Source organism: Salvelinus namaycush, chromosome 6 (genome assembly GCF_016432855.1).
Source record: "Salvelinus namaycush isolate Seneca chromosome 6, SaNama_1.0, whole genome shotgun sequence".
In the NCBI taxonomy this organism is placed as follows: Eukaryota; Metazoa; Chordata; class Actinopteri; order Salmoniformes; family Salmonidae; genus Salvelinus; species Salvelinus namaycush.
Window position 1 is genome coordinate 2,483,125 of NC_052312.1, and position 13,435 is coordinate 2,496,559.

At 45.5% G+C, this 13,435-nt stretch overlaps 1 protein-coding gene across 1 annotated transcript; it reads right to left on the reverse strand.

Moving 5' to 3' along the window:
* Nucleotides 1–4,448: 4,448 nt before the first annotated feature.
* Nucleotides 4,449–5,744, reverse strand: LOC120049194 (bolA-like protein 2). The gene is made up of 3 exons (XM_038995429.1): nt 5,568–5,744; nt 4,845–4,942; nt 4,449–4,721 (listed from the first exon to the last, which is right to left on the reverse strand). The coding sequence occupies exons 1-3, from the start codon at nt 5,628–5,630 to the stop codon at nt 4,622–4,624; spliced, it is 261 nt and encodes an 86-aa protein (XP_038851357.1). The 5' UTR covers nt 5,631–5,744; the 3' UTR covers nt 4,449–4,621.
* Nucleotides 5,745–13,435: the final 7,691 nt, after the last annotated feature.

Consider the following 13,435-nt stretch of genomic DNA (forward strand, 5'->3'; position numbering starts at 1 on the left):
TAACCACTAGGCTACCTGCCACCGTAGGCAGAATGATTTGGTCAACCCTGGTATCCAGAGAAGTAGTCCTAGTCCAACTCTCTAACCACCAGGCTACCTGCCACCCCAGGCAGAATGATTTGGTCAACCCTGGTATCCAGAGAAGTAGTCCTAGTCCAACTCTCTAACCACTAGGCTACCTGCCACCCCAGGCAGAATGATTTGGTCAACCCTGGTATCCAGAGAAGTAGTCCTAGTCCAACTCTCTAACCACTAGGCTACCTGCCACCGTAGGCAGAATGATTTGGTCAACCCTGGTATCCAGAGAAGTAGTCCTAGTCCAACTCTCTAACCTCTAGGCTACCTGCCACCCCAGGCAGAATGATTTGGTCAACCCTGGTATCCAGAGAAGTAGTCCTAGTCCAACTCTCTAACCACTAGGCTACCTGCCACCCCAGGCAGAATGATTTGGTCAACCCTGGTATCCAGAGAAGTAGTTCTAGTCCAACTCTCTAACCACTAGGCTCCCTGCCACCCCAGGCAGAATGATTTGGTCAACCCTGGTATCCAGAGAAGTAGTCCTAGTCCAACTCTCTAACCACTAGGCTACCTGCCACCCCAGGCAGAATGATTTGGTCAACCCTGGTATCCAGAGAAGTAGTCCTAGTCCAACTCTCTAACCACTAGGCTACCTGCCACCCCAGGCAGAATGATTTGGTCAACCCTGGTATCCAGAGAAGTAGTCCTAGTCCAACTCTCTAACCACTAGGCTACCTGCCACCCCAGCAGAATGATTTGGTCAACCCTGGTATCCAGAGAAGTAGTCCTAGTCCAACTCTCTAACCACTAGGCTACCTGCCACCGCAGGCAGAATGATTTGGTCAACCCTGGTATCCAGAGAAGTAGTCCTAGTTCAACTCTCTAACCACTAGGCTACCTGCCACCCCAGGCAGAATGATTTGGTCAACCCTGGTATCCAGAGAAGTAGTCCTAGTCCAACTCTCTAACCACCAGGCTACCTGCCACCCCAGGCAGAATGATTTGGTCAACCCTGGTATCCAGAGAAGTAGTCCTAGTCCAACTCTCTAACCACCAGGCTACCTGCCACCCCAGGCAGAATGATTTGGTCAACCCTGGTATCCAGAGAAGTAGTCCTAGTCCAACTCTCTAACCACTAGGCTACCTGCCACCCCAGGCAGAATGATTTGGTCAACCCTGGTATCCAGAGAAGTAGTCCTAGTCCAACTCTCTAACCACTAGGCTACCTGCCACCCCAGGCAGAATGATTTGGTCAACCCTGGTATCCAGAGAAGTAGGCCTAGTCCAACTCTCTAACCACTAGGCTACCTGCCACCCCAGGCAGAATGATTTGGTCAACCCTGGTATCCAGAGAAGTAGTCCTAGTCCAACTCTCTAACCACTAGGCTACCTGCCACCCCAGGCAGAATGATTTGGTCAACCCTGGTATCCAGAGAAGTAGTCCTAGTCCAACTCTCTAACCACTAGGCTACCTGCCAGCCCAGGCATAATGATTTGGTCAACCCTGGTATCCAGAGAAGTAGTCCTAGTCCAACTCTCTAACCACCAGGCTACCTGCCACCCCAGGCAGAATGATTTGGTCAACCCTGGTATCCAGAGAAGTAGTCCTAGTCCAACTCTCTAACCACCAGGCTACCTGCCACCCCAGCAGAATGATTTGGTCAACCCTGGTATCCAGAGAAGTAGTCCTAGTCCAACTCTCTAACCACCAGGCTACCTGCCACCCCAGCAGGAATTTGGTCAACCCTGGTATCCAGAGAAGTAGTCCTAGTCCAACTCTCTAACCACTAAGCTACCTGCCACCCCAGGCAGAATGATTTGGTCAACCCTGGTATCCAGAGAAGTAGGTCTAGTCCAACTCTCTAACCACTAGGCTCCCTGCCACCCCAGGCAGAATGATTTGGTCAACCCTGGTATCCAGAGAAGTAGTCCTAGTCCAACTCTCTAACCACTAGGCTACCTGCCACCCCAGGCAGAATGATTTGGTCAACCCTGGTATCCAGAGAAGTAGTCCTAGTCCAACTCTCTAACCACTAGGCTACCTGCCACCCCAGGCAGAATGATTTGGTCAACCCTGGTATCCAGAGAAGTAGTCCTAGTCCAACTCTCTAACCACTAGGCTACCTGCCACCCCAGGCAGAATGATTTGGTCAACCCTGGTATCCAGAGAAGTAGTCCTAGTCCAACTCTCTAACCACTAGGCTACCTGCCACCCCAGGCAGAATGATTTGGTCAACCCTGGAATCCAGAGAAGTAGTCCTAGTCCAACTCTCTAACCACTAGGCTACCTGCCACCCCAGGCAGAATGATTTGGTCAACCCTGGTATCCAGAGAAGTAGTCCTAGTCCAACTCTCTAACCACCAGGCTACCTGCCACCCCAGGCAGAATGATTTGGTCAACCCTGGTATCCAGAGAAGTAGTCCTAGTCCAACTCTCTAACCACTAGGCTACCTGCCACGCCAGGCAGAATGATTTGGTCAACCCTGGTATCCAGAGAAGTAGTCCTAGTCCAAATCTCTAACCACTAGGCTACCTGCCACCCCAGCAGAATGATTTGGTCAACCCTGGTATCCAGAGAAGTAGTCCTAGTCCAACTCTCTCACCACTAGGCTACCTGCCACCCCAGGCAGAATGATTTGGTCAACCCTGGTATCCAGAGAAGTAGTCCTAGTCCAACTCTCTAACCACTAGGCTACCTGCCACCCCAGGCAGAATGATTTGGTCAACCCTGGTATCCAGAGAAGTAGTCCTAGTCCAACTCTCTAACCACTAGGCTACCTGCCACCCCAGGCAGAATGATTTGGTCAACCCTGGTATCCAGAGAAGTAGGCCTAGTCCAACTCTCTAACCACTAGGCTACCTGCCACCCCAGGCAGAATGATTTGGTCAACCCTGGTATCCAGAGAAGTAGTCCTAGTCCAACTCTCTAACCACTAGGCTACCTGCCACCCCAGGCAGAATGATTTGGTCAACCCTGGTATCCAGAGAAGTAGTCCTAGTCCAACTCTCTAACCTCTATGCTACCTGCCACCCCAGGCAGAATGATTTGGTAAACCCTGGTATCCAGAGAAGTAGTCCTAGTCCAACTCTCTAACCACTAGGCTACCTGCCACCCAAGGCAGAATGATTTTGTCAACCCTGGTATCCAGAGAAGTAGTCCTAGTCCAACTCTCTAACCACTAGGCTACCTGCCACCCCAGGCAGAATGATTTGGTCAACCCTGGTATCCAGAGAAGTAGTCCTAGTCCAACTCTCTAACCACCAGGCTACCTGCCACCCCAGGCAGAATGATTTGGTCAACCCTGGTATCCAGAGAAGTAGTCCTAGTCCAACTCTCTAACCACTAGGCTACCTGCCACCCCAGGCAGAATGATTTGGTCAACCCTGGTATCCAGAGAAGTAGTCCTAGTCCAACTCTCTAACCACTAGGCTACCTGCCACCCCAGGCAGAATGATTTGGTCAACCCTGGTATCCAGAGAAGTAGTCCTAGTCCAACTCTCTAACCACTAGGCTACCTGCCACCGTAGGCAGAATGATTTGGTCAACCCTGGTATCCAGAGAAGTAGTCCTAGTCCAACTCTCTAACCTCTAGGCTACCTGCCACCCCAGGCAGAATGATTTGGTCAACCCTGGTATCCAGAGAAGTAGTCCTAGTCCAACTCTCTAACCACTAGGCTACCTGCCACCCCAGGCAGAATGATTTGGTCAACCCTGGTATCCAGAGAAGTAGTTCTAGTCCAACTCTCTAACCACTAGGCTACCTGCCACCCCAGGCAGAATGATTTGGTCAACCCTGGTATCCAGAGAAGTAGTCCTAGTCCAACTCTCTAACCACTAGGCTACCTGCCACCCCAGGCAGAATGATTTGGTCAACCCTGGTATCCAGAGAAGTAGTCCTAGTCCAACTCTCTAACCTCTAGGCTACCTGCCACCCCAGGCAGAATGATTTGGTCAACCCTGGTATCCAGAGAAGTAGTCCTAGTCCAACTCTCTAACCACTAGGCTACCTGCCACCCCAGGCAGAATGATTTGGTCAACCCTGGTATCCAGAGAAGTAGTTCTAGTCCAACTCTCTAACCACTAGGCTACCTGCCACCCCAGGCAGAATGATTTGGTCAACCCTGGTATCCAGAGAAGTAGTCCTAGTCCAACTCTCTAACCACTAGGCTACCTGCCACCCCAGGCAGAATGATTTGGTCAACCCTGGTATCCAGAGAAGTAGGCTTCGTGTTAGTCCCTTGCTTATTAGACATTATTTACCATTTACTCTGATTACAACCCTTGACATTTCATGTGACAGTTTTTCAGTCTGCTCCATGCTATGCATTGTCCCATTCATAATGACAACTGTAATGTTGGTAGTCACGTACCTCCACAACCAAAACTGAAAGTTCATTCATTTGTGCACTCATTCAACCAATAAGGAAGTCTGACCAGGATTGTTTTATTGTCATCATGTTTACTATTTCATTTCAATTTGTATCATTGACTTCAATGAAATATGTCAGGTGTGTAGGTCAAACTGTTGTGAGCATATGTTTCTTATTTACAAATAATAGTGGGGTGAAGTAACAGAATTTGGAAGTCAAAGTGTGTGTTCATCACTGTGCTTTCTGTTTCTCCCACTGTTCCGGAGTCAGCGTCTTCTGTTCAAATGCGTGGATCTCTTTCAGCTCATCAGCCAAGCAGGTGTTCACCATCCTGACAAAACCAAAAATCAGAAACGAGAGTATGTCAACGACGGGTCTACTTCTTACCCATTCAAAGTTGGCTCATAACCCTTATCAGCCCTGCCTGCCCACCGTGTACTTCACTTTAGCCTACCTGTGTCTCGCCAGCAGTGGTTTCCCCTCGAACTGGGGCGACACTACTAGAACCTTGAAGCTGGCAGCGCATCGGTTAGAGGATGTGTCTTCAACTTCCTGTCGAGAGAAAGCCAGTAGAACAGGTCATTGGTGAGGTCATACATCAGCCCAGGAGTGGCCAAAACCACTGGGGGAGGGGTGCATGTTTTTGCTCCAGTCCTGCACTAACACACGATTCAACTGCATTCTAGTGCTTGTCTTATTTTTTCATCTTCTCTCATATATCCAGTTTTTCTTCCTCTCTACATTATTACCTGTATTGTGCATTGTTGGGAAAGAGCTCGCAAGTTAAGTATTTCACTGTAGTGTTTTACACCTGCTGTATCCTGTGTATGTGACAATAAAACTTGAAGGTTCTGATTGTAAATGTATCGACTCGACTCCTAGTGCCCCGCTGGTGTTGCACCACTAGGTGTCGCTAACACACTACACTGATCATGAGCAATTGATTAGTAGAATCAGGCTACTGCTAGGGATGGATAAAAAGTGTGACACCAATCAGGCCCTCAATGATTGGTGTTGCCCACCCCTGAGAGTGTGCAAAAGCTTGAACACCCAGTAGCCGTGTAAATGTTAAATACAAAATGGCCTAAATAGATGTGGCTAACGTAGCCCACTAACGTTTATGGGGTGTAGCATACGTGTGCGCATTCATTGGAGAATGGGGAAAAACGATACATACCACATGTATCGCTCCGATCTCCTTGATTAGTTTGTCACGAATGTGATCAGTTGTTACATCCATACTTTTGGAAACAAGGCGCCCACTGTTGTCCCTTTATGATCCAAAACGTTACGGTGGGTTATTTTGTTCTACAGATAACGAAAGCGGGTCTACTACTGGTGAATGTATTGAGAGGCGGGATTAGATACTCAGGAAATATAAACGTATCCAATCACAACTATTGAATCAGAATTTTTAACCAACCAGAAGCTTGCTTTATATTATACTAGATTATATTATACTTTATATTATACTGGATTCATATTTTCACACCAATGACCACTAGAATTGGCCAATCTCAGAGTTAACATCAAATGCGATATGTGGGGATGGTTCTTCTGTTACATTTTTTTGCCTGAACAAAATATATTTTAAAAAATGTATGTATCCCCTCACATGACCCACATGACCTAGATACAAAATTGGGCGATTTTTGATATTTTTCGTAAATGCACATTTTGAAATGTGTATTAGGCACCAGGTTAAACACCTATTAATTTGAAACACATAAAACGTTAAGTTTACAACATATTTTTCTCATGTAGGGTTTTCTACCACTTCCGAATTCTTCAGACGAAGGCCCGCCCCCATTCATTTTCAATAGGCGCAAGGGGCGCAAGGGATTGTGGGAAGAAGAGCTGCTAGGGGAGCGGTAGAAAAAATTTCTGCTCCGCTCTACTTTATGCAAATTGCACGCGGTCTTCGGTGAGGAGCAGATGTTTGCTTGAAAATCTTCAGTTCATGAAACATAGTTCCGCCTGTCATTAGTTCCGGGCAAGCACAGCCCCCCCCAAAAAATGGACGAAAGCAAATCATCCCTGTCTGGTTTTCAATTCTATATGATTTTGCATCGCTAGAATACAGAGACAAAATCATAAGGTCAAAGGTATGGAGGAGGTTTGCAGAGATGGTTGGTGTTGATGGTGGGTGAAGAAAAATGTGCACCACAATGTTTGCATTTCGCTAACCATGTGTATGTGACCCAATACCATTTGATTGGCTGCTAGCTAACTATGAACATCAAACAACCTAAACCTCAAAACTGTTCAAAGCCACCATTTGTGAATGTGTTGAGTAAATTAAATTGTGAAATTAGCCCACCAAAGGATATAAATCACCAGTAACATGCATTATAATATTGTAAATGATACAGTACGTATGCATTTCGCATTGTAATATGTTACCAATTGGATAATGGTATTTTAACGTTATGATTCTCATATTAAAGTATATGTCTCTTTCATTATACTGGTGTCATGACATTGATGATTAGCTCACTTCCTGTAAAATACATAGGCCTACATACACATGGATGGGTACTTTGGGCAAAGTAAATTGTGGTTTTGACTTGCAAACATTGTCGTGCAAATCTGTCTTTACACACCATCAATCCTCCTCCATGCCATTGTCCTTCTGATTTTGTCTCTGTATTCTAAAATCATTCTCCGCAAATACGCGATGTAGAATTACAACGCTCCCCATGGCACATTATTTTCATTTTTAATTAGCCTACAAATTGCCAGATCCTTATTTTCATGTACAGTACAAGGATTGGATTTGAACCAAACAATTTCACGTCAGAAAAATAATGTAGAACATGTGGTTTATGATTAACAGAGGAAGAGAAAGCGAGACACCCAACTTGGCGGAAACTCTGTATCCCTCCAGCAGGTGGCGTTGTTTCGCCCACCAAGCATGGAGTTTTTGTATGTGGGTCAATGAGTGTCGAATTTGGTCGACAAAAAAATGAATGGCATGTTTCCTACGTGAGGTTTATTTGATCGAATGGAAGTTTCTTAATGCTTAAGTTGTTACGAGTGTACTTATATAAGTAGGACACGTGACATCCCTGCAACGGAGAAAAAATACTTTGTATCGAGTTGTCACGAGATGGCTATGCATATTAATGTAATTTGTATTTTGTATTTACTCTTCTTATGGTCCGGCAGAATTAAGGCAGTTATACAATTTTAAAAACATTACAATACATTCATTACAGAATTCACAACACACTAATTGTGTGCCCTCAGGCCCATACTCCACTACCACATATCTACAACACAAAATCCATGTGCATGTGTGTATAGTGCGTATGATATCGTGTGTGTGTATGCATGTGTCTGTGCCTATGTTTGCAGTGGTGTAAAGTACTTAAGTAGTATTTTTTTTTTAAGTATTTTTTTGGAGTATCTGTACTTCACTATTTATATTTTTGACTACTTCCTAAATAAAATTATGTACTTTTTACTCCATACATTTTCCCTGACACCCAAAAGTACTAGTTATATTTTGAATGCTTAGCAGGACAGAGAACTGGTCCAATTCACACACTTATCAAGAGAACATCCCTGGTCATCCCTACTGCCTCTGATCTGGTGGACTCACTAAACAGAGAACATCCCTGGTCATCCCTACTGCCTCTGATCTGGTGGACTCACTAAACAGAGAACATCCCTGGTCATCCCTACTGCCTCTGATCTGGTGGACTCACTCAACACAAATGCTTCCTTATCTAAATTGTGTTGGAGTTGCCCCTGGCTGTCAAAACAAGTACTAAAAAAGGAAACGGTGCCGTCTGGTTTTTGATGTGTAGTATAAAGAATTTGACATGTAGTATTTACTTTTACTCAAGTATGGCATTTGAGTACTTTTTCCACCACTGTACTTAAGTACATTTTTACTACTCAAGTAGTATTTTACTGGGTTACTTTCACTTGAGTCATTTTATATTAAGTTATCTTTACTTTTACTCAAGTATGACAATTTAATACTTTTTCCACCTCTGTATGTTTGTGTGCCTATGTTTGTGTTACTAGTTATTATTATTATTTTATTTAACCTTTATTTAACTAGACAAGTCAGTTAAGAACAAATTCTTATTTACAATGATGGCCTACCCCGGCCAAACCCGGATGACGCTGGGCCAATTGTGCGCTGCCCTATGGGACTCCCAATCACCTCCGGATGTGATACAGCCTGGATTCGAACCAGGGACTGCAGTGACACCTCTTGCACTAAGATGCAGTGCCGAGTTAGATCTCGCTCTCTCTTATTGAGGCTAGTAGCAAAGATTTTTCTAACTAATCAAAGATAGACCATAACCTGTTGTTTCCATTGGTAACACATTATTCATGGTGGGCAGCAGGGAAGCAACTTTGTTTTTAGAAGTGGGCTGGACATAATATATATATTTATATTTGTTTTATCCAGTTGGGTAAACGCTACAAACAGCCTACCCGACCGATCAGAGACGTCTGCAGGGTCCTAAAGCACCCCAGGGCCTCGGTTTTGTATCACATTCCAATGATAAAACTGGGTGGGACAAAAAATGCAATTTCAGAATGTGGGAGGGGGACATGTCCCTCCCGTACCTGTGAAAGTTGCACCCTGGTGGGCAGAACTAGCAAGGAGGGGGGCAGAGCCAAGTACGAGTAAGCGAGATCCTATTGGCACGTTCAAGCATGTATTTTGCATATTTCCCATTAGGGAACGCCTACTATGTGATGTGTGTGATAACTCTATTCGCCCTTGCACTCCTTCTAATCTACTCAAGGATTCAATTAACCAAAGTCCTGATGAACAGTCACTTAGGTAAATTAGATGTTTTGATGCAGGGTTGGAACGAAACCCCGCATTTTAATTCCTCTTTTTTTGCCCTGTAGCGATTCAGGCCCAGGGTTGATGGCCACTGCTGTACAGCTTTACTATAAACCGACATTAGATTTAAGAGGCATCTATCTGTCCCCTCCTCCTCCACTTCCTTCTGTTTCTTGGCCCTGACGCTGCCAAAGTCTACAGGGACGTACAGCGGCGGCTGAAGGCCTTGCTCAACCATCCATATTTTACTTCTACTTCAGCCAGCGGGTGGTGTGGGGGATGTGGCTACACGGCGCCACCCAGAGCATGTTGCATACCGCATGCCAGTGAAGTGGAGGCGCCACCCAGAGCATGTTGCACACCGCATGCCAGTGAAGTGGAGGCTGGCCACCCAGAGCATGTTGCACACCGCATGCCAGTGAAGTGGAGGCTGGCCACCCAGAGCATGTTGCACACCGCATGCCAGTGAAGTGGAGGCGCCACCCAGAGCATGTTGCACACCGCATGCCAGTGAAGTGGAGGCTGGCCACCCAGAGCATGTTGCACACCGCATGCCAGTGAAGTGGAGGCTGGCCACCCAGAGCATGTTGCACACCGCATGCCAGTGAAGTGGAGGCGCCACCCAGAGCATGTTGCACACCGCATGCCATTGAAGTGGAGGCTGGCCACCCAGAGCATGTTGCACACCGCATGCCAGTGAAGTGGAGGCTGGCCACCCAGAGCATGTTGCACACCGCATGCCAGTGAAGTGGAGGCTGGCCACCCAGAGCATGTTGCACACCGCATGCCAGTGAAGTGGAGGCTGGCCACCCAGAGCATGTTGCACACCGCATGCCAGTGAAGTGGAGGCTGGCCACCCAGAGCATGTTGCACACCGCATGCCAGTGAAGTGGAGGCTGGCCACCCAGAGCATGTTGCACACCGCATGCCAGTGAAGTGGAGGCTGGCCACCCAGAGCATGTTGCACACCGCATGCCAGTGAAGTGGAGGCTGGCCACCCAGAGCATGTTGCACACCGCATGCCAGTGAAGTGGAGGCTGGCCACCCAGAGCATGTTGCACACCGCATGCCAGTGAAGTGGAGGCGCCACCCAGAGCATGTTGCACACCGCATGCCAGTGAAGTGGAGGCGCCACCCAGAGCATGTTGCACACCGCATGCCAGTGAAGTGGAGGCTGGCCACCCAGAGCATGTTGCACACCGCATGCCAGTGAAGTGGAGGCTGGCCACCCAGAGCATGTTGCACACCGCATGCCAGTGAAGTGGAGGCGCCACCCAGAGCATGTTGCACACCGCATGCCAGTGAAGTGGAGGCTGGCCACCCAGAGCATGTTGCACACCGCATGCCAGTGAAGTGGAGGCTGGCCACCGGGAAGGTAGTGAGCATGCTGGGAACGTTAACTGTGTGTTAGCTGAAAATCACTCGTTCCATGTTGAAGACACAACAAGGCTAAACTAGAACAAATCTTAGCAATCTTTGCTTTTTCAATAACCTCATGAATTTATTTACCATACTAATAAAACTAATAGTTGTTTTTATTTCCAGGTTAAGGATATGCATATTAGGGTAGCCAACTCACAGACAGGGAGCCTATGGCTCTGGTTATTTTCTTCATTTCTCTTGTCCAATCAGTTATGCGACACTGACTTTAACAGAGTTGAGTACAAACAGTCCCAGAGTGATCTGAGTGATATGTGGAGAGGAAATATCCACAAGGTCAGAATCCCTATAGGATAGATGCAGAACATTTGAATGGTTCATTTTAAACTTTATTAAATCAAGTCAGTTAATTAATTTAGAACCAAGGAGAGGAGAGGAGAGGAGAGGAGAGGAGAGGAGAGGAGAGGAGAGGAGATTCTTGATTTAAGTAATGTTTTGTATTGATTAATGAACTATTGATTAGGCGTGTGTACACCCAACGCCAAGGGTTCAGACTCCAGAAACATATTTTTATGGTGAGGGTTCCTCTGAAACGTCACTGCGACAAGGGAACCTTCTGGCCTGTGTGCGGCTGGATGGAACTGCCCATGTCTCCAGGGTTACCCTCTTCCTCTAAAATGTCACTGCGACAAGGGAACCTTCTGGCCTGTGTGTGGCTAGACGATCTGCCCCTGTCTCCAGGGTTACCCTCTTCCTCTAAAATGTCACTGCGACAAGGGAACCTTCTGGCCTGTGTGTGGCTAGACGATCTGCCCCTGTCTCCAGGGTTACCCTCTTTCTCTGAAAATAGCATTTGAAGTTAAAGGGACAATCTGCAGTTGCTACATCAATTTTTTGACTTTTAAATAAATTATATATACCCATATATTCTTGAAAAATATAACTTATAAATATAAATTATCTTCATTGTAAACTGCCAAAGTGCTGTATTGTGGGACATGTATTTGTGTAAATCAAACCATATGAATATGAGAGTAAATACAGCCAAATATATTGATAAAATCCACCTTGTCCTAGAGAGATTTACATGGTTATCAAAACGTCAAGCCAGGGTAAGCCTACATGAAACACAGCCCTTATTTTAAGTGTTTCTAAAATCCCCTTTGGGAAAATTGAATTGTGTAAAAACGATTGGAACCATTTCCCTGTTTAACAGCTAGGTTTTATGGGTATTATGACACCTCCACTGTGGGCTCTATACATCAAGGACTTCTCTGACAGACTGCATAAGAAGAGAGCGGAGGTGCTCTTTGCTTATGACGGAGGATAGGGCACGGGGTGAATACGCTGTCGTCAGCTATGATCGACTTGTTGTGAGGCCCAGGAATGATGAGGAATCACAGAGATTGGAGAGATCATGAGTCCATCTCAACAGTGATCATTAAAACATGACTGTGTATTCTGACGGGCTATCTACATTCTCAGTGAATGTATCAGTCACTTCATTTCATCATGACTGATGTCCACAGCATGAACTATTTATCCCGTCTGACAAATCGCTGCCTATCTCTTCCCAGTAATGATATGATTGATCGTTCATTTTTATACAATCTATGTGTATTGAGCCATTTTCCATTTAATCATCTCAGTGACAAAGAGCTTGGTACAGCACTGTCTGAAACATCTAGCTGGACTATAATACTTAATGCTACACATTCCAATTGACCAATTTGAGAGTGATTTGATAAGAGGAAAATGTGATCCTGACATAAATGAGCTTTTCTGGTATAAAGCAAAGTATTTTGTCTAACTGTAAACGATAATCACGTTTGCAGGTGTAGAGAAGGCTGAACCGGTGGATGTCTCTTTGATGACGACATAAGAATACTCTCAAAGGAATGATATTGAAGATAGTTTTTTTTTTGTCTGGAGAATCTATGTTTGTGTAAAACCAGTGATAACCAAAATCATTGGGTGAATTTACAGACCTAACTATAGCAGAAAACAATTCAACCTCCGCTTGGCAGACACACTTGCTATAGGAACTAGGGAGGGAAAGAACTGTTATATCATGGGAGACTTCAATATTTATATCATAAACTCTGCCAATCATAATATTACTCATGTGTTTTTGGATATCATGTGTGTTCACATTGTTTTTATCCTGTAATTTTCAAACCAGCTGGAATGACAGAAAACTCAGCAACTTTGATTTATAAACATATTTACACGTTTTTCATAAGAAATGACCTTCTGGTATCCTTTGCATCAATATTTCTGATCTTCTTCCCATATTCCTAATGACATTGATGTCAGAGAGGAGACAGTTTAATGACTGTTACAGGTTTAGATTTTTTTTGCTTTATATTTTGAGGTTGGACGTTAGCACGTTGGCCTGCACCGATTGGTGTCACCTCGTTAGTCAGAATGTGTAACACCTGGGATGGTTTGTCATCTCGTTAGTCAGAAGGCGTTTCACCTGTGTTGGTCCAGGTGATATTTAAGTGTGGCCCAGTGCTCCAGTTAGTTTGAGAGATGTGGAGGGTTAACACCTTAAATTGGCCCTCGCTCATGGTGGGTGTCTTTCAGGTTCCAGGTGTTGTTGCTAGGCAACATTCAGTGGACACCCCCATGAGTGTCTTTTAGAACCCCTCATAGAACCCCTCCTGTCTCGTTTTGGTTGTTGTCAGTGACTCTTTGTTACCTCCCCCTTCTGTTTAAGCAACATTTTTGGTTTTCTTGCTGGGGAACGTAACAATGACATCAGTCAACAAAGTTATAGGATAGTCAACCAGCATACAATCAATCATTTTTAGAATTTGCAACGATACTTCAGCGGTGGTGTAAAA

Coding starts and splice junctions, on each gene's coding strand:
- LOC120049194 (XM_038995429.1), bottom strand. CDS start 5,630: ATGGATGTAACAACTGATCACATTCGTGACAAACTAATCAAGGAGATC. Junction 4,943..5,567: donor AGATCGGAGCGATACATGTG/GTATGTATCGTT, acceptor TTCTCTCGACAG/GAAGTTGAAGACACATCCTC. Junction 4,722..4,844: donor CCACTGCTGGCGAGACACAG/GTAGGCTAAAGT, acceptor TGGTTTTGTCAG/GATGGTGAACACCTGCTTGG.